The following is a 21,785-nucleotide window of genomic DNA, read 5'->3' as shown; positions in this document are numbered from 1 at the left end:
GATGCTGGACAAACCTGTGTAATCATGTATGGGGTGTCCCTGTGTTCTGCTGGAGCCAGCGTGTTTGCTGCTGCTGAACTACTGCTTCTCCACAGGTGGGAGGCTGAGTTGAGAGGAGACACGCAGTGCACTGCAGTGGAAGTATACCTGCCTCCTTTATAAAATGGGAAGATGATAAACCACACATATCTGGTTGTAAATTTAAAATGCAAGAACCTATGTTTTCCTGTAAATTGTTTATTGTAGATGCATAAGTGCTATGAAAACCAAAACCTGCCTTGAGCAATTTATTTAACATGCTGATATAGCACTGTCATGTTAACTAGTGATGTGGGTTTCTTCATCCAGGTTCCCAAGCTATTGCTTAATCTTGGTTTAGAAGAACCACTGGTTCATTTATCTGCACAAGTCACTGACAGAGGCATGGTAAGTGTTCTTCTACCTCTCTCTGCTCCTTCAAAATTGTCTGCTTGCCCTTTGCTTCAAGAACTGCTTCCTACAGTTCAGTCCCACTGTTGGAAATGAAGCTGAGTTCTAAAGCACAGAATGACAGTGTGAATGATACAGCCCAGAGTCTCCTCATGGACTAACCCATGGGTTCCTGCCTTTCAGTCTCAGTCTTTAAAAATGTTTAGTAAAAGTGCTGCCTTACCCCCAAGTCAGACACTGCAGTCATTCATGACAGCCGATCAGCCAATTCAGTCAATTTGCTTCCCAAAGGGCACCAAACTTGGAAGAGATCAATATTTTAGTTCTGATTCTTAGCTAAAGCATTTTGGTTGAACCCCAGCTTCAAGCCTCCCTTTTACAGGTCTCACTGTGCAAACCCTAGTGAAACCAGTGAGCACCAGTAGAGCTATTCTTACAATGCTTGCCTTAATGCCTAAGGCCTACAAAACTGGGCCAGCTAATGGAGTTTTACTGACCTAATGGACCTTGGGAAAACTGGCCAACTGTCTGTGTAGGGGATGGAGCCCAAATTTTTAAGTCTTTCCTCTGCCAAGAATCCCTAAAGGTAGAGGGATTCTTTGTTAATGAGTGCTTGAGACATGTGCATCCATACAGAGTACCTGTACAGAGAACACATATCAAAGAGCTCCAGATGCTTGGAGTGAATTCTGAGGTGATTTAACTTGCAAGTGTGGTGCTGTGCCCCAATTTCCATTCTGTTCCTCTCTAGGTTGGATCAGACAGCATCGTTGGGTCATCCACGCAAGTAGGGGAGAAGACATCCATTAAACACTCCATCATTGGCAACATGTGCACCATAAAAGACAAAGTTAAGATAACAAACTGCATCATCATGAACTCTGTCACAATTGAGGAAGGGTATGTCACCTCTTTGTATCTCAGTCCTTTAAATTTGCTTTTTCCTTTTCTAGATAGACTCTGAGTCCAGAATTGTTGACCTGTAAGAGATCCTCAGGTAGAACGGTTGATCCTAGGAGGTCTGTTTCTAAGGACTGACTCAGAAAAAACTCTCTATAAACAGGTCTCAAATGCACAGGTGAAATTATTTAATGAGAAGGCTGTAGACTTGGAACATAAATTTCTTCTTTTAAGAAGAGATCATGCCATCTTCAGAATGTGTAAGTAGGTTAAGTGGATGAGCTTGTGCATCATCCTCCCAAGCTTTATTTTAATGGCTAGATCTATCTAAATTATTTGGCATAAGAAATATATTTTAAAGTAGTACACTTACCAACTAGAAATGTTCTTAACACTTTTGAACATTACAGCTCCACCTAAAATGTCATTTTCTTAGGTCCTTTTTTGTCATCTTGCAGCTTTACTTTACTATTGCAAGTGCTGAGTAATAGACTAAGTGAATAAACTTTTCAAAGAGAAAATCTACCAGCTAGTAGAGGTTTCCCATGCATTAAAGACACTAATTAAATAGGTAGCCTTGAGCGTTCAATTTCCAAATGTGGGAAAAGTGGCCTATCTATAATTGTTGATGTCTGCATGCCCCCATCTTTCCATACAAGCTGGCTTCCTGTGGATGTCAGTGGAAAGGAAACTGCTGATTGAGTCTCTGCAGGCCTGTGTAAATTCCCTGCTCCTTCATGGCTTGAGGTTTGCCTAGGGCCTCAGGAAAAAGGCCAAACTCCTAAAAAATGCCAAGTTGGCTCTCAAAGTTGCATATCTGAAAAACAAAAAAACCCAAAGGATGTGGGGTCTATGGAGGAATACTACTGTTACATAACTAAATTACAGGTAAGTAGGGTACCTTACTGCCAAGTGTTTGTCTTTAATAGAAATCCACAGTAATTTCAAGCACATCATAAATCAGAATTCCTTTGAGTATAGAAAATAGCTAGTTTCCAGTTCAATTGCAAATAGATCCAGTATGGCTGTATCACAAGCACTGCTGTCCTAAGAAGTACCAGAGCCTCTCTGGTTTGATCATGAGACTCTCTGTCATTTTGATTAATGAATTGATGCCACAGTCATAATGGTATGATTTTGCATGTGAGGTGAGTAGCTTTACCATTAAATCACAAAGGAAGCTAAGCGTGTAAACGGTGATATTTTTATGAAGTGTTCCAAATTAGTTGTGTTTATCTCCACTGGTATGTAGTAATATTCTCCTCTAAATCCTAAACAGAGCTCAAAGCCGTTATCTTAAGCATTCCACAAAATTCTGTGAGCCTTATAAACATGGTATGATACTAATTTTTAAGAGGGAAAATTCAACATTTTGCGTAACATTTTTTTGAAATTCTGAAAAATGATTTCATCCCTGGTCCCTCTCAGAGCAAAAACAATGTAGCCACCTTTGAATGAAAAATCTGATGGTCCCAGGAGTTCTCACCCTCAGCTGTTCCATAGCCATTGCACGTTGATGTACTGGAGTCTAATTTGTTATATTTCTTCTCAGCTAGAATTAAGATTGTACACTGCAGAGCTTTATTTCAAAGCATACTGTAATTCATATTGCAGAGAGCTGCATAGATACTGTGCTGATAAAGTATTTCTTACTGCATCATGGTAATCTTTAAGATTAGAGGGGTGAGAAGTCACAGATATACAGGCAGTGAGATTTGGAAATAGTTCTAGCTGCTAAGCTTTATTGAAAGAAGTCTTGCTTGTAACTTAGTGAAAACAATTGCTTTGTATTTTGGCCTTTGCTTCTTTCATGGCTTTAATTAAAGCCGGTGGATTTTTAATAAAATGCTGATGATTCTGAAACATTTTGATAGATCTGTTTGCAACAGGTGGATAAATTTGATGTGGTTTTGCTTTAAACTGTCCACAATGGACAGCTCCCCTTTACAAACATCTCCTCTCCCAGGCATCTCTAAATAACTCAGGCATTATCTAATCACTGACTTCATAAAACATCTTGCAGTGTAGTTGGAAAGTCAGTAAATATCGGCTGATATGAGTCAAAATGAGCATAATAAAAGTGCCTTAACAGATATATTTCATTTTCTGTTGCATAGCGAATGTCCCAAAGGTCAGTCGGTTTTAACACCATCTAAGGTATTATATATTAGAAAAATCTGGAATTGCACTGAGAAATGGATAAAAACTGCATCATTTAAAGGATATACATTGTAATGCTGATGTGAGCTGCCTCGCAAAACTAATGGGCTACTACTATATTATGTGCTAGTCACATGTGAGTGATAACTGAAGGCTAGTCCCAGTAGAGTTCATTGCAATAATACCAACTTGAAGTTGTAGGCTGAGAAGACTGCAGTAGAGCACATATTATGGAAAAGACAAAGCTGTTTAGACAACTTGAGGAAGAAAAAACGATCAGATAAACCATTTTTGAAAGTTGGGAAGCTGGAAACAAACAAATGCAAGAATTGCTCAGCATTTTGAGTTTATTTAGCAAGAGGTGTGATTACATGTGGCACTGCCTTGGTAATTCCTTTACCCCTTACATCATGTCTAGCTTCTTTAGGTTGAATCTCACTTTCTTTTTTTATCCCCATCTCAGCTGGAAAAGTGGTCAGCAGCTTCAATTCACTATATTAATACAGAAGAAAACAGATGAAAAAGTTTTATCTCGTGATGGTTTTCCTATAATGTTGTAAATCCAAGATCCTGTTGGACCTGCTGTAGTTCCTGGGGCTTCAGAATCCACAAATTGCATCTCCAAACCAGAAAGGGCTTTTGAACAGCCTCATAACGTTTGGTATCAGCTTTTGAAAAGGATAAACAGATTCTTTCTGGGCAGTTGGGATACCATGAGGTGCTTAGCACAAAACTAGGTTCCTGTTGTTAGGCTGTGGTTAGTTCATTATTGGAGCAACTGAGGTTTTGACCTAGGCAATACCCTTTAAAACAATTCCTTCCAAACTAAATAGATCAAGGAATTGGGGTTCACTTGAGCAGTGTCATTGCATACTGTTTGGAAATTATGATCCATTCTCAGCAATGGTTGATGTGTTTAATAGTCTGGAGGACCAGTAGCAGGGTTTTTTGTTTTCCCAGCCCTGGTATGCAATGCTTCTATTACATTATATATGTCTTCAGTGAAGTGATTTGAGTAGATATGAATCCCCCTTAGAAGAGATTACAGGGGATTAAAGAAGTTAGTAACACAGCCAAAATAGTTGGTAGTCGTCCTTTCTTAATGTGTTTCCCACTGTGCAGCTAATTCTTCCATCAATGAGACAATAAAATAGTGAAGATTACATATGTGCTGAATGATGGACATACTTGACCAAGCTGGGAGGGATGTAATTTATAGAACAGTGCAAGTGCTGAGAGATGCTGCCTGCCCAGGTGACAGGCTGCAGCAGGGAAAAGGTTCTTGTTTCCCTCTGGACGGCTCCCCAGAGCTCAGTGACAAATGACTGCACTGAGTTACATAGTTGGAGAAAATCTATTAATCGAGCTGAAAATATAGGTCACTTGAAAACTTTGTGTATCTGAATATGCCTGCAGTAGCTGTGTGTGTCTTCAGTCTGTACAGCATCTTGGGGCTGTCCCTTCTGTTTGTTCTGTTTGCATTAAAGGAGGTGCTGCACTACGGCATTCCTACGTTTGTGTCTTTGGTGTAGAAGTCCTCTCGTTATAGTTCACTTACAAAGGAGCAATCTGTTACCAGACTGACTGAAGCTGGTTGTGTAGGGAGACTGTTTGCAAATGAGATGTGTATCTCTGTTACATTAACTGCACTCTGATCTCTTCATATAACAGAAATTAGAGTTGTTAGAGTTTGCAGACAATCTTGCAATGAATTATGTTGACCTGAGTGTGCTAACTTTGTTTCCTTTGGTACCGGAAGATGGCATCTTACATGTGTAAACCCTACCAGCAACTCAGGTTGAAGTAGCTGGGCATACTTAGCCTCCATGAAATGAGACCTCGGTATGGATGGAGGAATTTAGCTTCAGGTTTCTGTTTGGGGTTTTGTTTTGTTTTTTAAAACTTGGCTTTATTTTTAGCAGCCTTGTAGTTTTACTTATTTTGTTAGCTTCTGGCAGCAGGAATTGTCTAATTGTTCTGGTTATATAGGACCTTGTGCCGAAGGGCTCTGAGCATTGCAAGTAATATTAACAGGAAAATCATGTTGAATCCTGTATTCCATCCTAGCAGATAAAGATTTAGAAATCTCTTGTTTGTTAGTAAAAAGATCATAGTGTATACACTTACTGAAAGGAGCTTTGCCATTTTGTCGTGTGCACAGTATATCTTTGTTCCTTTGTTGTGGAAGCTGAAAGTTTTCCTGGGAAAGATTCAAGAGATGAGACTATAATAGGAAAAAAAAGGTTATTGGACTACTTACAGATTAGCTGAGGAGACAAGATGTTAGAAGCTCAGATAAATATCAAGTTGAAAGGTCCACAGTAAGCGGTGCTTTGAAATGGCCCTGCTGACATGCTGGGGGTCAGTACCATAGGAACTCCATGGCAGATTTAGTCTCTGAAATGAAGTATTTTGCTTCAGTCTTTATTCAAAGAAATGTCATGAAGCAATATGCAGTCATAACCATTTTTATGGAAGTCATTAATAGGCTGCTGTGATTATTTCAGAGGGGGTGACATCAAGACACAAATGGCCCAAGATTACATCCAAGGTTTCACCTGCACAGCTAGAAAGTACCAGATCTTCACAGAGTAACCAGGGAAGCGCAGCTTGTCTCACCAGTACTTTTATCAGAACAAACTGCTCACTGGGTAGGGGTTGATTATTTTTTAAAGACAGAAAAGATCATTATAATACCTTATCTGGTCATCTGCCTGGCACAGGCCAGAGAAATTTATGCAGTACCTGCTGAGTTGAACTCAGCAGCTGTTGGTTTTAAAAGATGGCAGATCATTTTCATTTCAAAATTATAAACAATTCAAAGGCTATCGACCACTTGGGCAAGCTGTTCCAGTGTTCATTTTGCTCTCCCTAGCTATTTCTAACACATTCTGGTTCTGTGTTTTACAGTCTGCAGACAGAGATGCAACATGTGGTACAGGGGCTTGCCAGGATAAACTGCGAGATCTAGAATTGTAAGCTCTGAAGGGCAGACACTGCGGCTCTTTGGTATTTCCATTCCTGGCCTTTAACAATTCTCTAATTGCAACTCTGCAAGGTTCCCTGTTTGACTGTAAGATGTTGTGTATATCCTGGTGTCATTTGTGTGGCTATACTCGGACAGGATGTGTCAAAAGATTCCTCACAGGAAGGTGCTATGAAACTTCTCAAGCTATATGACCAAATGTGAATAGCAGTGGGAGAAGCAGCAGCTTCCTTCCAGAGAGGAGCCTGCAGCAGACAATTGCCAGGGAGTCTGACGCAACGGGCAGTCGCGGTTCAGGAACTGCAGGGCTGGGATTGCAGATGTGACTCGCAGTATTGTGTGTGTATGCAGGGGCATGAACTATTGAACAATAACTTCATCTGCTTATTGTGTTTGTAAAGCTATAAGCATGTAGCTGGAACTACATAAACACATACTACCCAAAGAGAACTGGTGAAACTCCCCATATGACACTGTGCCAGGATTACCTTTTGGAAGGGGAAGGGAGTAAAAAGAAAAGCAGATATGCTCCAGATCACACCGCACATGATGGCAGCAAACGGCAAAGTATTGCAGCATCAGGAAAGTTGGAATGCAGGGGAGATGCCGCTGAGAGCTGTGGGTTATGAAAACTGCAGGGAGGTGATTTGAATATTGAGGACAGAAAGAAAGTTAGACTAATCCCATTGGGAAATGTAGAAAGCCTTTGGGAGTTCTAAATACCTAGGCAGAAAGAATGGGCTGGATTAAAAATTTGTATGAAGGACTATATTAGCCAGATTTGTGGAAGAAGAACTGGTACTGTTAATGTTAATGTTGGCCAAAACTAGCATTTTCCTTGTTCAGTCGTATCAAGACGGTAAGTTAAGTGTTGGATTTTGTTAAACATGTTCCAGCTACCTGTGTAGAAATAGATGGCACAGTTGCTGTAACGTTACTCAGCAATGGATTGAAGAGAGACCACATGTGACCAGTTAAATGCTACTCTAGTTTACCATGTCTCCAATTTATTGCTACTTTCTATGAGAAAATGTATAAAGGAAAAAAACAACAAGCAAGCTGAGCTGGATTGACTACTAACTGCAGATTGATTGTGAAGTTTATTGGTTGTTTCCTCAATAGTGCCAAATCAGCACCTGATGTAGAAACAGTGAGTGGTTTGAAGAAAGTTTTAATTAAAACCAGGATGGAATTGAGCATTTATAGGGGTTCAGCACATAAGTGGTCTTTCTCCCCTTGGATAATAGCAGTACAAAGGAATGATCCTATTGCCAAGGCAATATTTGTTGAAATTGTAAAATATATTTTATAGCACATTCCCTCATGAGAAGGAATGAGAAGATGAAGTTGTTTCCAGCACCATAGCTTGCAAAGATGGAAATAAAGTTTGGTTTATTCTGGGATTCCCAAACATTTTATTTTTTAAACCACTTTTTAAGAGGGCTGTTGTCTTCTGGACAGTTTTTCTCGCAATACTAATCGCACCCCAGCCCTAGGTAGCCCTAGAAAGAAAACCAAGTTTAGAATGGATATTGCAGAGAGCAAAGGAAAAAATACGAACTTGATTCAGAAAAAGCACACACGTCTGCTCAGTTTAAACATATGGATAAAGTGTATATGTGGATAAATATATCAAGTATGTGGATAAGCATGATAAGCACAAATATATGGACAAAGTTAGATATGGTGCTTGCCTGTAAGAAGGGCTGTTATTTCTCTTGGTTGTGTACTAAATATGGTCTGTCCATTCTGTCACACCTCTTGGTTTTATGCTGTAAACTCTTTTGGTCAGTAACCATTATTTTCATTCTACTATTTAATTCAATGCACATGCTGTGTAAGATATTGAATAGAGACAATCTGTGGCCCACAGAGTTGGCTTTCTCCAAAGATAAATTGGAGGAGAGAGGACAAACTAAGAAACCAGTGAGCAGAAAGCAGTTAACTTACTTATAGGGCTAGTTTTCAGTTAGTTTCAACTGAAGTTGAATTGTGCTATATCTAATGTATTTAGAATATTTCTCATATAGAACCTGTTATATCATGAATGTCTGAACCATTATTACCAGCAACTCCTCAAAAGCATTTTCTTCTGGCTAGTTTCCCTGTACATCAGTCTGTGTTAAATGAACCACCTGCTTTTTAATCTCAGATACAGATGTTTCCCTGATAATGCAGGAAGCTCTTCCCAATTTTCTAAACATCTTGTACATCAGATGTTGAACTTAAAGCATGCATCAGCTCAGAAAAGTGGCATTTTAAAACAGCCCCTCTCACTCTGCTGATCTGCTTCTTTATGTGGCCAGAGTTGTGTCTGATTTCAGAGGTATAAATAAACTTCTCTGCCTCCTGCTAGCCACATGGAAATAATGGAACCTGATTGCTATTGATTTCTGGTGGGAGTCTGTGTGTAAGTGCCTTTGGTGTTCTTGAAAAGCTTCCTCAACCTGGGTATGGAAAAGGAAGAATTCTCATGTTGTGCCAGAAGTGTTCCTGTAATTTCCTAAGGGAACAGTGGGACTGAACAAGTTCAGCTCAACTTGAAGAATCCAGACTCAATTTGTAAGAGGGACATTTAGAAAGTCCTCTTTTACTTGTAAACCTAGCCCATATGGTACAGGAGTTGATTTAACAAATAATGTCCAATGGAGGGATACAGTTCCTAACCCAGAATTGCGCTTGAAAACCCCCAGAGAAAGTGTCTTTCTACAGTATGTGTTAACTATCCCTCTCTCAGTCTGGCTGTGCCAACTGTTGAGCAAGTAAAGCAAACACAGAGCTGGGAATCAACATGCTTTGTTACCTTAAAATAGAAATTGGTAGCTTTTCCTGGGCATCAGCTGAGAGTTTTTAAATTCATGTAGGACATGGCCCTGCTTCTCTGTAAAAGAGTGAATCCAGAGAAAGGTCAGTTTTCCCATGTGTGAGGTTTCCTGCTGTAAAACAAGTTTCAGTGTACTTTTGCTGAAGTGTGCAAAATTGGGCTTTCAGCTGCGTAAAAGGCTACCAATTTGTTTGTTCCAAGATCAGCCAAATATAACTGAAGTTTCAGAGGTGAGGCACAACCTTCCAGGCCACCTCCCCTGGCAGCCTAAGTTTCACTTAATAAAACAAGTTAAGGTAGGTTAGAGGCAATTCTTTAAGGTCAGTTGAACTTTCACTGGAAAATACGAGTGCTGGCAAGTATATGCAATATGTAATGCAAAATGTTTAGGGTGTGGGGAAGTGTAAAGGAGCCATACCACAGTGATGAGTTTGGCTAGAAGAGAGAAATTAAACAAGCTCCTTAGTGAAAACACCCTCAGAGATGGGTTAAGAATTTAGGGGGTTGGTAGAATGTTTTTGTTACCCCCAAGGGGAAAAACAGGAGATCAAAGCCCAAATTCACATAAGAATGCTTGCTTTGAAATGTATCTATAAATTATAGCATGTACGTTGGCATCTATTGTAGTCTTTGGTATTTACTTGAGTGTTTAATGTGAGATTCACAGTACCCTGAGTTCTGCATCTTAGTGTGTAAAAATAAATGCTGATGAAGGCAGCATTTCAGGTTCTCGAGTTTCCTAATAGTGTTTTTGCCTCTTCCCTATTTTCCCATGGTCTTTGTGCCTCATCCCTGTGATTGTATGTCCCAGCCACTGACTCTCTGGCTGCAGGGCGTTCCTGCAACCAGGGGTTGCTGGTAGGTTTTAGAGCTCTCTACCTGCCTCTTTGCCACCTCTCACCGTTAAGGTGCCTGTTGTGGCTGTTATCTTCTTGGTCAAGGCACAATGGGATGTTGCTCTGAGGGGAATCCGCAGCTGTTACCCCTCGGTCAGCAAAGTAGCTGCCGAGGCATGTCACCCTTAACTTTTAACTCTTGAATCAGGCTCTGTTTCGTAGCTCATCCAGAGGAGCAGAAGACCTGACTTCTTGGCGTGGCAGAACATTACCAACAGACTGTCCTAAGCTTTATGCCTCAGGCTCTTTCTTCCTCTCGAGTCTGTATTTTTAAGCATTACATTTTAGACACCTCATTTGCTTTGCTGCCCAACAGAGATTATGTCGTTTTTTTGGCACAATTGGATTAAACTAGCAGACCTGGATAGCTTCCATTGGCATTTCAGGAGATTTGCTGTAAGGCAAACCTGTGACATTCATACCTTCCTAAGCTTGCGCGACTAGGGCGAGAACTGCAGTTGAGGTCTTGACCTCAGTTACTTAAGCCCCTTTCTCCCGGGAGCGTTCATCACTTTAATCACAGAGTCCTAAATAATCAGCGGGTAGCCTGTAATTAGGGGGTTGTGTCCTGGAATCCTGCAGCCGGCTCCCGGTGTGCCGAGCACTCCCTATTTTGATTTCCCGTTCCCCCCAAGGATGTTTGATCTCAGATTTACACTTTAGAAAATTAAGAAAGGTACAGCGCCTCGGTCCCCTGGCAATCCTCCTGCTTTCAGTGGAAGGTGCCTTTCTTTCCTTAAGTGTCTCAGCGCTGCAGCGATTGACACACTTGATTTAAGAGTTTGATTTATAGACTGATACTCAGCCTGAAAGTCAGCAGTTCCAGGGCTGCATAAATCAGCCTGTCTCTGGGACTAATACTTCCTTATTTATAATTTCGACAGGAGATGGAATTCTTTCTCAATTCTTTACATTTCTTTCAGATGTAATCGACCACCCTGTCCTTTGGTTTAAAGCTATGTGACTTTGCCACAAATAGAGGGAGGGGGAAGTAAGCTGAGGCCAGGAATGGCTGTGCTATAAAAGCTTCAGATTGTATGCTCTTGGACTTTGCTTTCTCCCAGCTTCCTTCAAGCCCACACAAGAGATGGACTTGAGGTTTTTTGGCTTTCTCCCCCCTCCCCCTCCTTGCTCCATACATACGCTGACCTTTTAGAAAAATAAATAGAAGATAAAGAAGGACCTGGAATGTTGCAGAATGTGTGTACATTTTGCTCTCTGTTGTTTTCTGCTGGGATTAGTTGTTTACAATGGGGGAGAGAGGGAGGGCAGAGGAAGGGGGGTCTGTGGCCTTAACTGAAATTAGTGGCATTTCGGAGTGATCTTGTTAGGTGGTCCCGCAGTTTAAAGACCTAAATCCTTGTAATCCCCCCATGCCTCCTTGGCCACTACTCCTTTTGCTCTTGTTCTCTCGCTTTTTTTAAAAAAAAACCCAAGTCAGCCTCTCTGTCTCTCAGATACAGGCGCATAATATACACACATGCGCACACATACACACACACTCGCTCTCTCTCTTCCCTATGCTTGCATTCACACATTGTACCTGTATAACAAATTAATGTCTTAGCTAGCCGAAATCTACATCTGTTACCACTACAGGACTGGGCTTGTAAAACGCTCTCTCTAGAATGCAGACGCACACTGAATATTTTTATTTATTTTCTAAAAAACACTGAGCTGCCAGACTTTCAGTTTGTGATTACACTTAAAACAAATTCAAATTGAAATTTCAGCCATAAATCAAATGCCCCAAATTAGTTCCTCTTGTGGGTTTGAACATGCTCTTTGGATTTTAAGGTCAGAAGATATCCATTTTCACAGTGCTGAAAAGTTTAAAAATATACTACATTTTAGGAAGAAAAATAAATATGGTTTGCATTATAAAGCAGTACATCAAATATGTGCATATGCGCACACACAACAATGTCAATGAAGCTGAATGCTGTCAGATCACCTATGAGGACTAATAGCACCTATTTGTTAAGCAAGCCAGGAATCACAGCGGCTATTTATCCAAGGAGAATACAGCAGATTGTCGTGAGATGTGATATTTACCCTGCAAGGGAATAAAAGTTTATTCTTTACTCTTCAATTTAAAAAAAATAGTAAAAATTAAATAAACACACAAAATACTTCTCTTGGCAGGCTTTATGGCATAGTTTAAAAAAGGCATTTACAAATGGTTTCAAAATGGCTGTATTACATCTGTCAGCGGGTGAAGGGAACACCCACAAATTGTGTTTTTATCTCTTGAAGTTTTGTTCCACTTGAGCAATAAAAGCCGGATTCACTGCTATTTTGTGTGATTGGAGTAATCCTAGTGCTGAGTATGGTTTTAAAACTTCTGCATTTAGTTGGTTTTATAAGTTTTAAGAAACTCCTGGGGTGGCAGAGTACTTTATTTTTTCACTGGCACTGGACAAGGATAGGTTTGCAAGCACCTGGCACAAACAAGTTCATCTTGGTTCCCTGGCCTGTCCTTCCCAACAAATGGTTTGGCAGGAAACCTCCTTATCTTTGATGTTAATGTCATCAGCAGTTTCTTTTTTACAATGCTGTTCTTTCCCTGGGAGTTGAAAAACTATCCCCAAGTAGGCTCTGAGCACACATCCAGTGTTCTCCAGTCTGAACTCCAGAACGACAGCTTAAATCCCTTTTCCGTTTGTGTTACAGCCCATGAGGATAATACTGAGAGGTATAGCATACCCAAGGCTGCTCTTGTGCTCCAAAGAAATGATAGCTGATGGGAACCTAAAAATTGGGCCCTCCCAAAGCAGGGGAAAGCTCTCTTCTGAATGGTGCAAAGTGATGGAGGAGGAGGGTGTTTTGGAGTATGCATTTTGGACGGGAGCCATTTCAGTGGGAAACGAGGAATCTCTCCCATCACCTTCGCTAGTCCTCTTGAAAGCCAAGCCAGAGTCGCAGCAGCGGCGGGCAGTTCTCCCTCCACTGATTCATTTCCTAGCCTGGTTCCAAATGTTGAATGTTCTCTCTAAGCAAACACTGTTGCACAAGAGGATGGCCCGCGCTGCTGTATTGGAAAGGAAGTGGATTGTGACAGTGTGAGAGCAAAGGCAGGCGGGGGTCTGCTGTGTATCTTTGCCACTTTTTCTCTTATTAACATGTTAGTAGAAACCTTGCCAGGGCAACCTGAGCTGGTGACTTGTAGCATAATTGCTCATATTGCCTCCTTATAGGTCAGATGAGGGGGAGTTTAAGTGAGCTGAAAGAATGATTGTTCAGAGGGGACAGTCTGTTCAGGGGGAGTCGTAACTGCTAACCAGTGTGGCTGAGGTCCACTTTTACTGCTTTACTCCTGCAGAGTTCATACTGTTTTCGCGAGGCAGATGGGTTCTGCTCTGACTATCATAAGCAGCAGAATTTTTTGTTTAAAGAATTTGTATAATCGATAGTGAGGATGTGTTAGCAGGAAAATAATGGCAATTAATTTTAGGATTGGCAGTCCGGAGTGAGGATTGATATTTCTTTTTTCTCCTGAGGAACACAGCTGGCTAGCTCTCCCCAGGATATGAAATTAGGCTGAGGGTTCTGCCCTTCCACCAAAGCCCCTCTGCGCTGGCAGCTCAAGCTCCATGATAGCTCTGCTGTCCATGAGCCAGCCTGATGGTGCAGTGCAGTGGTGTTTCACTAGTGCAGTGAAAGTGTTAAGCAGTGGTAAACTTGTGACCAAGGTAGGGAACAGCTGGAGGTGTCACAGTGGTTCATTAAACTGTGGGAGTCACCACATCATAGAAAATCATTGAAGCCAAAAACTTTGAAAAGAGATCTGCTGTTTGACTGAGGATAGCAAGAATATTCATGATTCTTATAATTAATATTAGCAGAAATGTGGCAGAGTTATTAAACGATATGATTCAGAGTGGAACTAATATGAGGGGGCAGATTATCTGCGTCTATCTGGGGTTATATATCTTGCTTATACCTTTCTCACAATCTGCTGTTTTTGATGTGTTAGACTTGATGAAGTATTATTTTTAAGCACCTTTTAGCTGGATGCCTTCAAATTCTCTGTCCTTCAATGATTTCTAGCTATCTTTGCTCATGTAAAAATCAGGAAACAAATCATCTGCAGAATAGCTATGTTTTTTCTCCATAACTTTGAAAGAAACTACATTTAATACCATTTAACACTACTCATGGTGTTGACCGAGCAGCATTTGAGTACACATCATGGATATTTGCTAAGATTCACAATTTCCATTTTACTGCTTGGACAGGCACAGACCAATGCAGTAACTCCTTCAGTATCCCTCAGCAGGGGAGTTATGGAGCCAGCACTTGGACTTTTGAACTTCTTTCCTATCTCCAAGATCAGATCAGATCAGCAGATCTGAAAGCTTGTTACTGCAGATTTCAGAAACATTTTGCAAGAACGAAAGTTGCTTTTGTAAAGCTCAGTCCTGCTTAGCTGTGCCCTATGCAGCATTTCAGACTTTGTGGTGTCTAAGGCTACATGAATGCGAATATCTCCTAAGAGATTAGAGGAGTTCCAGGTTCCATCGGCGTGGGTTCATTGGTTTGATATTGCAGAGCAATCATATTTGGGTGCTTGAATGTAACATGAACAAGGTCTACTGGTTGAGGTGTTGATCTGTATGAAACTTCTCAGCAAAATTCTCAGGGAAGGAATGAGCTCCTTCTCTTCTTTTTAACTGGACAACTGAGGCATAAAAGTGACCTCTGCAGTTCCCCAGGAAGTCTGTGGAAAAACTGAGACTTGATCCAGATTCCAGGTCCCAGGCCAGTGTCCCATCTACGGAGTCCTCTGGCAATGTTTATTCTGTTAAAGAAGTATACAGAAAAGCAATTCTAACAGGAGGTAAAGCTAGAAACTTTTTTTGCAAACCTGTTCTGACAAATGACATTTAAGTTTTTCCAGGAACAGGATGTGAGGATCAGGACAAGAAAAGTGGAGATTTTGAGAAAAGAGCATACCTGAATCTACTTTCAGGATCATGTCATAGGCTTATTAGATACTCTGGCAGATACCTTTGTTTTTTGCCCGTCATTTTAAATCATTTTCTTGCTTCACTTTGTTTTTGTGTTGTAGGTGCTGTCTTCAGGGCAGTGTTATTTGTCATAATGCCGTGATAGAGAAAGGTGCAGAAATCAAGGACTGTTTGATTGGTAGCGATCAGCGGCTGGAAACCAAAGGTAAGCAGAGAAGCTGTATTTGCAATGCATTTGTATTTTTTTTTTAGTATTTCTTACTTATGATTTTACTCCTATTTCTTCATAAAGGGCCAGTAAACAGTAGCCATTCTACAACATGGTGTCCAATAATGCTAGGATTTGCTTTTTCATGGAAAGTACAGCTTCTTGGCATAAGAGTAGTTCAGGGACTTCCTCCTCTGAAGATGGCAGAAAAACACTGTTTTATTATAAAGAGCAAGACTGGGTGCTGAGACAGTCTTTTCCCAGAGACTACAGTTAGATCAGCCTTGAAGTTGTCCTCGGCAGAAGGAGCTATTATTTTAACTGATAACCTTTATCAGTGTCAGGGTGATGCATTCAAATTATTGGTTGCACAGACTTCCTTCTCTTTGTAGATGCTACTGGCCAAGGGTGCCAGGATGCTCCCATCCACCTTGCTCCAAGCAGAAGCTCAAGGTGGAATATCATACTAGGAGCTGCTATGCTCAGTACTAAGTGCAAGGGCAGCTACATTAAGATCTGCTTTACTTAAACAAAATGCTATTTGGGGGCTTCAGAGGGGTTACCACTGCATGGCCCTCATTTGGGCAAAGTCAGGCCATCCAGTCAAACTGTGAGTAGCAATGGCTCAGTAACCGCCTGAGTGGAACTGTTGATTTCCTGCCCTAACAGATAATGGGCAGGAAATGGCTGTCTCAATGACTGCATCCCAAGCAGAGGGCTTTTTGATGAATATTTATGGTTGGGGTTTGGCAGATCCCTGCTCTAGGGTGTGGGCTGAGGACAAAAGTGGGTTCCTTTGCAGGCTCCCTGTGAAGTTATTTGGTCAGACCAGGATTTGTTTGCTTGCTTTGTCTTTATAGCATATGGGTGGCTTCCTGATTGTAACTGTCCTAGCACAGAGCAAGGTTTGCACTTACGAAGTATAGCATGACCTACTGTCAGCTATTTGCATGACAAGTTTTCCTTTAGTTTGAAACTAAAAGCAAAAAAGATTGATGAAAACAAAGTATTGATACTGCAGTTGCGAGTCTCAGATACTCTAGGAAACATCTCTTGTGTGTTCTCCTCTGCACTGTGGTCTTGGTCATGTATATCTCAGTTTTTGCTTACTCATGGCTTTGCCCATCACATCAGTCTGAATCAGCGGCCTCAGCGTCACATTTGGTTGTTAATCTGCAGTGTGAACTATGAGGAGGCAGGATGTAGATTTAGCTAATATTTTACGAAATAAAACTATGCTTGATTTCTTTAGTAGATCGTATCAAACAGAAATACCACCTTTTGACCTCACTCACATCTACTTCAGTTGTCTCTTCCAGGATGCAGATCCTAGTCTGGCTGATTTTGGTATGGAAGCCATTCTTTTTCCTTGATTATCCTTGTCATCCTTGTCTGAACCTTTTTCAGGGTCTCTAGATGTGTTTGGAGGGAGAGAAACAGAGCTGAAACCCATGGTTCATTTGCCTGTTCTTGTAGAGGCTGGTGCTCACCTCTGCAAAGCTTAAACCCAGTGCTCAATGAGTGTGTGGGCTCTCTAGCTGAACTTTTTAGGAAAGTATGACTGACATTAACAAAGACACATTTGGGTAGATTATGAATACGCAAGTATTCTGAGTGAGAAAAAATAATAAAGACTCAGTTCATTTCCCTGCCTCAGTTTCCTAACCATTCTGGAATTTTTTTGGGCTGGGGTCTGGTTCTCCTCGGTGGTCTGGGATCTCTCTGTGCAGTTCATGACTTATTTCCTGAACTATGGAGTCTTTCCAGGCCAGCATGTCTCTTCTGACCTTGGCTAGTCCCACAGTAAACTGGGCCCTCTCTTTCTCGCTGTGAAAACATGCCCATGACTTCCCTTCCCCTGCCCAAGACTTCCTGTATGTTGTGCCAAGCTTTTGGTGTGGCCCTTTAAGCCTGTTTCCATATTCCCCCTTTCATCAAGACTTTGGCTGTGTTGTTCTGTTTGGTAACTTTTCCTTCCTCAAACTCCAGCCTCCACAGCCAGGTTAGAAAAAAATAGTTCTCTTGGGTTGGAGCCACCCTTTGTTGCAAGCTGATCACACTTCAGAAGATGTAAACGGTAGTAGCTGGCTGTTGATCCTGGTCTGGAAGCTACATGCTAGAAGTCTGCTCAGCAAAGCTGCATACACCTTCCCAGAAACATTAAAAAAATACAGCAGTCCCTTATTCCAAAGCATCAGCCAGGATTTGTCAAAGGTACAGAGATCTCTGCATCATCCTACAAAGCCCCAAGCAAATCCCACAGTTGACTTTACTGCAGAACTGTCTGTTTGCTCCCTGCTCTGCTCTATGAGTCCTGGCCACACTGCCCAGGCGGTTCAAGTTACAAGAGCTCTTTGAGACAGTGGTGCACTGACCTCCTTTAAGAAAGAGAGCTCCATTTCCATGCAAGGAGCATGGCAGAAGAGCAGCTACCACAAGTGATAGGCAAATGTAACTCAAACCTGCTCTCATCCTTTTCCTTCTGCAGAAGAGGCAAGGGCATAGTTAGGGTGGTCCAAATGGTACAGCTGGGAATAATGGGATTGATTTAAACACAATTTAGGTTGGATATCTAGAACATTTTCCTAACGATGTGGTCTGGTGGGCTGTGGGATAATCTCCCTGGGGACGTGGTGGGAGACCTCATCACTTAATAATGGGCTTGGCAAAGCTCTGGACACCTAACTAGAGGAACACTCCAACACTAGCTTTTGGGGTAGATCAGATGCAGCCTATTACTTCCAAACTGAAAAGAAAGTTAGAGACACAGGGAGGCCAGGTAACTGTGAGCAGTGACTTCCCAGTCCTGTGTTGACTTCAGCCCCATCACACTGCTGGCCAGAGATGGTACATTTTAAGTGCCTCTCTTACCATCAAGGTATGGAGTTTTTTTAAACTTCTGGATTTGCAAGCAATGCCTCCAGAGAGCCCTACCATTCTCTCCCTCCTGCTTTTATTACCGTGCTTAGGAAGCATCCACTTTCCTTCCTCTTTGATACTTTAATTTAAGGAATTTGCTGGTAGAGAATTAACAGGCATTTTGAAAGCTACCTCACCCAGGTAGCAGTTTGAAAAACATGTTGGTACCTAAGAAAAAGGAGGTAATTGTTAAAGGGATAGGAGATGGCAGGCAGCAGTTCTGAAAGAATTTAATTGCACAAAGCATTCAGTCATTGTTTCTAAGACAGTTATTAGGATTATGCTCCAGCCTTTCTGATGAACCTGTTTTTAAAGAGGAGCTCAAAACCAGCATGCACTCATTGAAGCAGGACTAGAGAAAGGAAGTGTAGCTGATGGGCCAGTCAAGGAGTCAGATGAGCCCTAGAGTCAGTGAGTACAGTTCCCAAAGGAGTCTCTAGGCCAGATTCAGCAGGGAGTAAGTTATACATCTGGTATAGGTTAGTCAGGAAGAGGCGTGTGCAACAAATTGGCATAACCTTTCCTCAAAGCAACACCGAGAAAGAGACATTGTGAAGACAGGCACATAGGACAGAACCAGCAAAATCCACACAGAACTTCCCACCTTATTCCCCACTTTCATCTTTGTTGTCTTTGGGACAGGGATGTCATATGTGTTGGATATTAAAGGGCCAATAAAATCTGGGGACTGCTTGAATCATTGCACACCCAAAAACTGCATTACAGCAATGTTGTTGCTGCAAAGTGTATGTGCAGGAAGGGAAAAATTACCAGCATTCAGGGTGCTGGTGTAATCTTTGCTTGGCATCCTGGCACACTTAGTAGTAGCATTAGCTCCATGACCAAGGTGTAGGCTAAGACTTTACTGTGCTTGGTTCTGTACAGTTTTTGTGCAACCATGTATTTTTGTTTTCCTTGGTGCCCCTGCCACAGTCAGTGCCCAGAATGGGTAACATTTGCTGAATGCAGAGTTGTTCTATATTCCTCATTTTCCTATCATTTTTCAGTTTGTGGCTGAAACCTTAAATACTATGTACTATGCAAGAGACAGGATCTTTCCTTTCTTATGGCCTTTCTGCATCATTCATCATCTTAATGCTTCATGACAGTTAACAACCTCATTTTCATCTCTTCAGTGTAAATGTGGCTGGGTTTTCCTCCTTTTTTAAAGAGACCTGAGAGACAGGGAGATTCAGATCGTAAGTGCCCGTTCATTTTGACTGGCCAATTTAAGAAGTCTAGGACTTAGCATTATATAGTACCTTATGGATTTAAAGCCAGGATGCCCTGCTTAATTCACTCTGCCTGCAGTGTGCTGTGATCATGTCTGAAATAGCTTGCTAGTAAGATGTGTACGTTACCAGCAGGGGTAGGGCCAGGTTCTCCGGGGCAGCATTCAGCATCCTTGACCACGAGTCTGTCCTCCTGCTGTGGGTACCTTCTTGCATCTGCCTCTTCCAGAACATGCCTATCCTGTGCATGCAGTGGGGCAGGACTGTGGCAGAGGTGATCATACACCTAGCAAGTGTGCGCAGGGAAGCTCAGCTAAAGCTGCGCATGTGACCTGTGGCAATCCCAAGCTATTACAGACTTGATATTTTAGCCTTAACATTCTCTTTGTAAATTTTGAGAGAAGGAGGGGGCTCAGTCTGAAAAAGTTTTGTTATATTGGGTCATATTGGCCCTTGCATGGATCATTAGCAGGGTCAGAAACTTAAACTCCATTGTACAGCTTCTGCTGCTCTAGGTAATGGGAACTAACAGTAGTGGTTTTTCTTCCTTAAGGGGAGCTGGATCTAGAGCAGGACAAGAGAAGCTCTTTGCCAGCAGGTTTCACAGGTGTCCATGGGCCTCAGGAGCCCAGAGATCCACTCCTGGTGCTGGAGGGAGAAGGCTCTTGTAACCGTAGGCTTTACTGCTTCTGCCACCCAGCATGAGCCCTTCAGTCCCAACTACATCAGCTATTTCCTGTCTGATCCTGACTCCTGCTAGAAACCTCTCTATTTTGACTCTTTGTTCCAGGACCAGTCTCATCCCATTCCCAGTCTTCTCTTTGGCTTCTCCTCCAGTCTTTGTCTCATGGAGATTACTTGGTTATTCCCAGACACCCACCTGACTCCACGTCCGGTCTCTGATCATAGCTGCTATTTCCAGTCCCTTTGCCTAGCAGTCCCATGCTCCATTTCCCATCTGGCACTCGTCTCCTGACTGCTCTTAGTCAGACAGCATCCCTCTCCGTACCGCCTGAGTGCCCGGGCAGGATCATTCTGGCCACAGGAGAGAATCAGTTCTGTGCCTAGTGCTGCACTGGTCCATAGCCCAGGGATACAAGTGTGGGGGGAGTCCTGTTTTTCTCCTGCACTTCCATGGTCAAGAGTGCTCTGTGCAAACAGAGTCTCCGGGGCTTTTAGCTGCCCTCCTGAGAGCATGTGCAAACTGAGATTTTTTTCCAGTGGCTTATCACGTAGCCAAAACTGTGGTTTCTCACAAGAACAGAAAAAGGCACATATCCAGTAAGGAATAGCTCCTGTTTCCGATCATTTTCCAAGTCCTGTTCCAAGCCTGGAGTCCTAGGACTTCTCAATGAAACAGTGTAAGATTGTTTTATATTAATGAGGGCCAAACAGCACATTTTTCTCTAATGGCATCCTCTGAAGGCAGGTACAGTTTAGGAAACCTCCACATGTGAGTGGTTGACTGCTTGTGAGGGTGCTTCACCCTAGCCAAGATGTAGCAGGATGGGGACAGGAAGGAACTAACAGACTTTCTGATGCTCTCTCTGCATTTAAGTAGGGCCCAGCATCTGCTGTTGTAAGACACGGAGTAGTTCCTGGTAAAGTCTTCGGGAACTGAAAGCACTTAGCATGGTACAAGTTGGGATCAGAAAGCATGCTGCAGTGCAGATGGGAGTTATGAAAGCTCCCAAAGAACAGACACAGACTAAACAGTGCACACATGTATATTGTGCACTGGAGCGCAAGATGAGCTGGAGAAGATGTAGGAATGGTGTAAAGTCATAGTGAAACTGAGAGGTCCATGGGATTTGTTCCCTGAAGTAGTTTAAATGCTGCGTGTCCCTGACAAAGACATTAGTTGGCAGTTAAAACAGGCATCTTTTAAAAAGTTGTCATTTTTTTTGCATCAGTGACATGTTTCTAAGTGATCCTAATAAGCCTGTTCTCCAAATTGTAAAAAAATGGTTTATGAGTTCTGGCCTTAGTGGTGGCATAAAATTTCCCTAGAATATCCATTCAGTAACACTTTGTCCTCACCTCTGCTGCCAGGGAAGTTGCACACACCATCAGTCCCTTGGCCAGGGAAGTTCAGGCTTCCTGAATGAATGGGTTAAATGAACTGCCGCACTCGCAGCATGTTGATTGTGAAAAATCTACCTGTAAGACAGCAGTTCTTAACCTTGTGGAAATATTTTTACATGCTCCACGCAGAGAAAATAACTACTTGTGCTCTGCTAGAGCTCAGCCACATGAAAGAG

At 42.0% G+C, this 21,785-nt stretch overlaps 1 protein-coding gene across 1 annotated transcript in view; it reads left to right on the top strand.

The window, feature by feature from the left end:
* EIF2B3 (eukaryotic translation initiation factor 2B subunit gamma) overlaps window positions 1-21,785 on the top strand; it is a 102,056-nt gene that overhangs the window by 74,686 nt on the left and 5,585 nt on the right. Inside the window, exons 9-11 of the mRNA XM_067301117.1 lie at window positions 349-426; window positions 1,181-1,329; window positions 15,267-15,370. Of these exons, the coding sequence (XP_067157218.1) occupies window positions 349-426; window positions 1,181-1,329; window positions 15,267-15,370 (331 nt within the window). The remainder of the gene's footprint in view (window positions 1-348; window positions 427-1,180; window positions 1,330-15,266; window positions 15,371-21,785) is intronic.

The sequence above is a fragment of the Apteryx mantelli genome, chromosome 8 (assembly GCF_036417845.1).
Source record: "Apteryx mantelli isolate bAptMan1 chromosome 8, bAptMan1.hap1, whole genome shotgun sequence".
Lineage (NCBI taxonomy): Eukaryota > Metazoa > Chordata > Aves > Apterygiformes > Apterygidae > Apteryx > Apteryx mantelli.
This window is presented reverse-complemented; position numbering and strand designations above follow the sequence as displayed.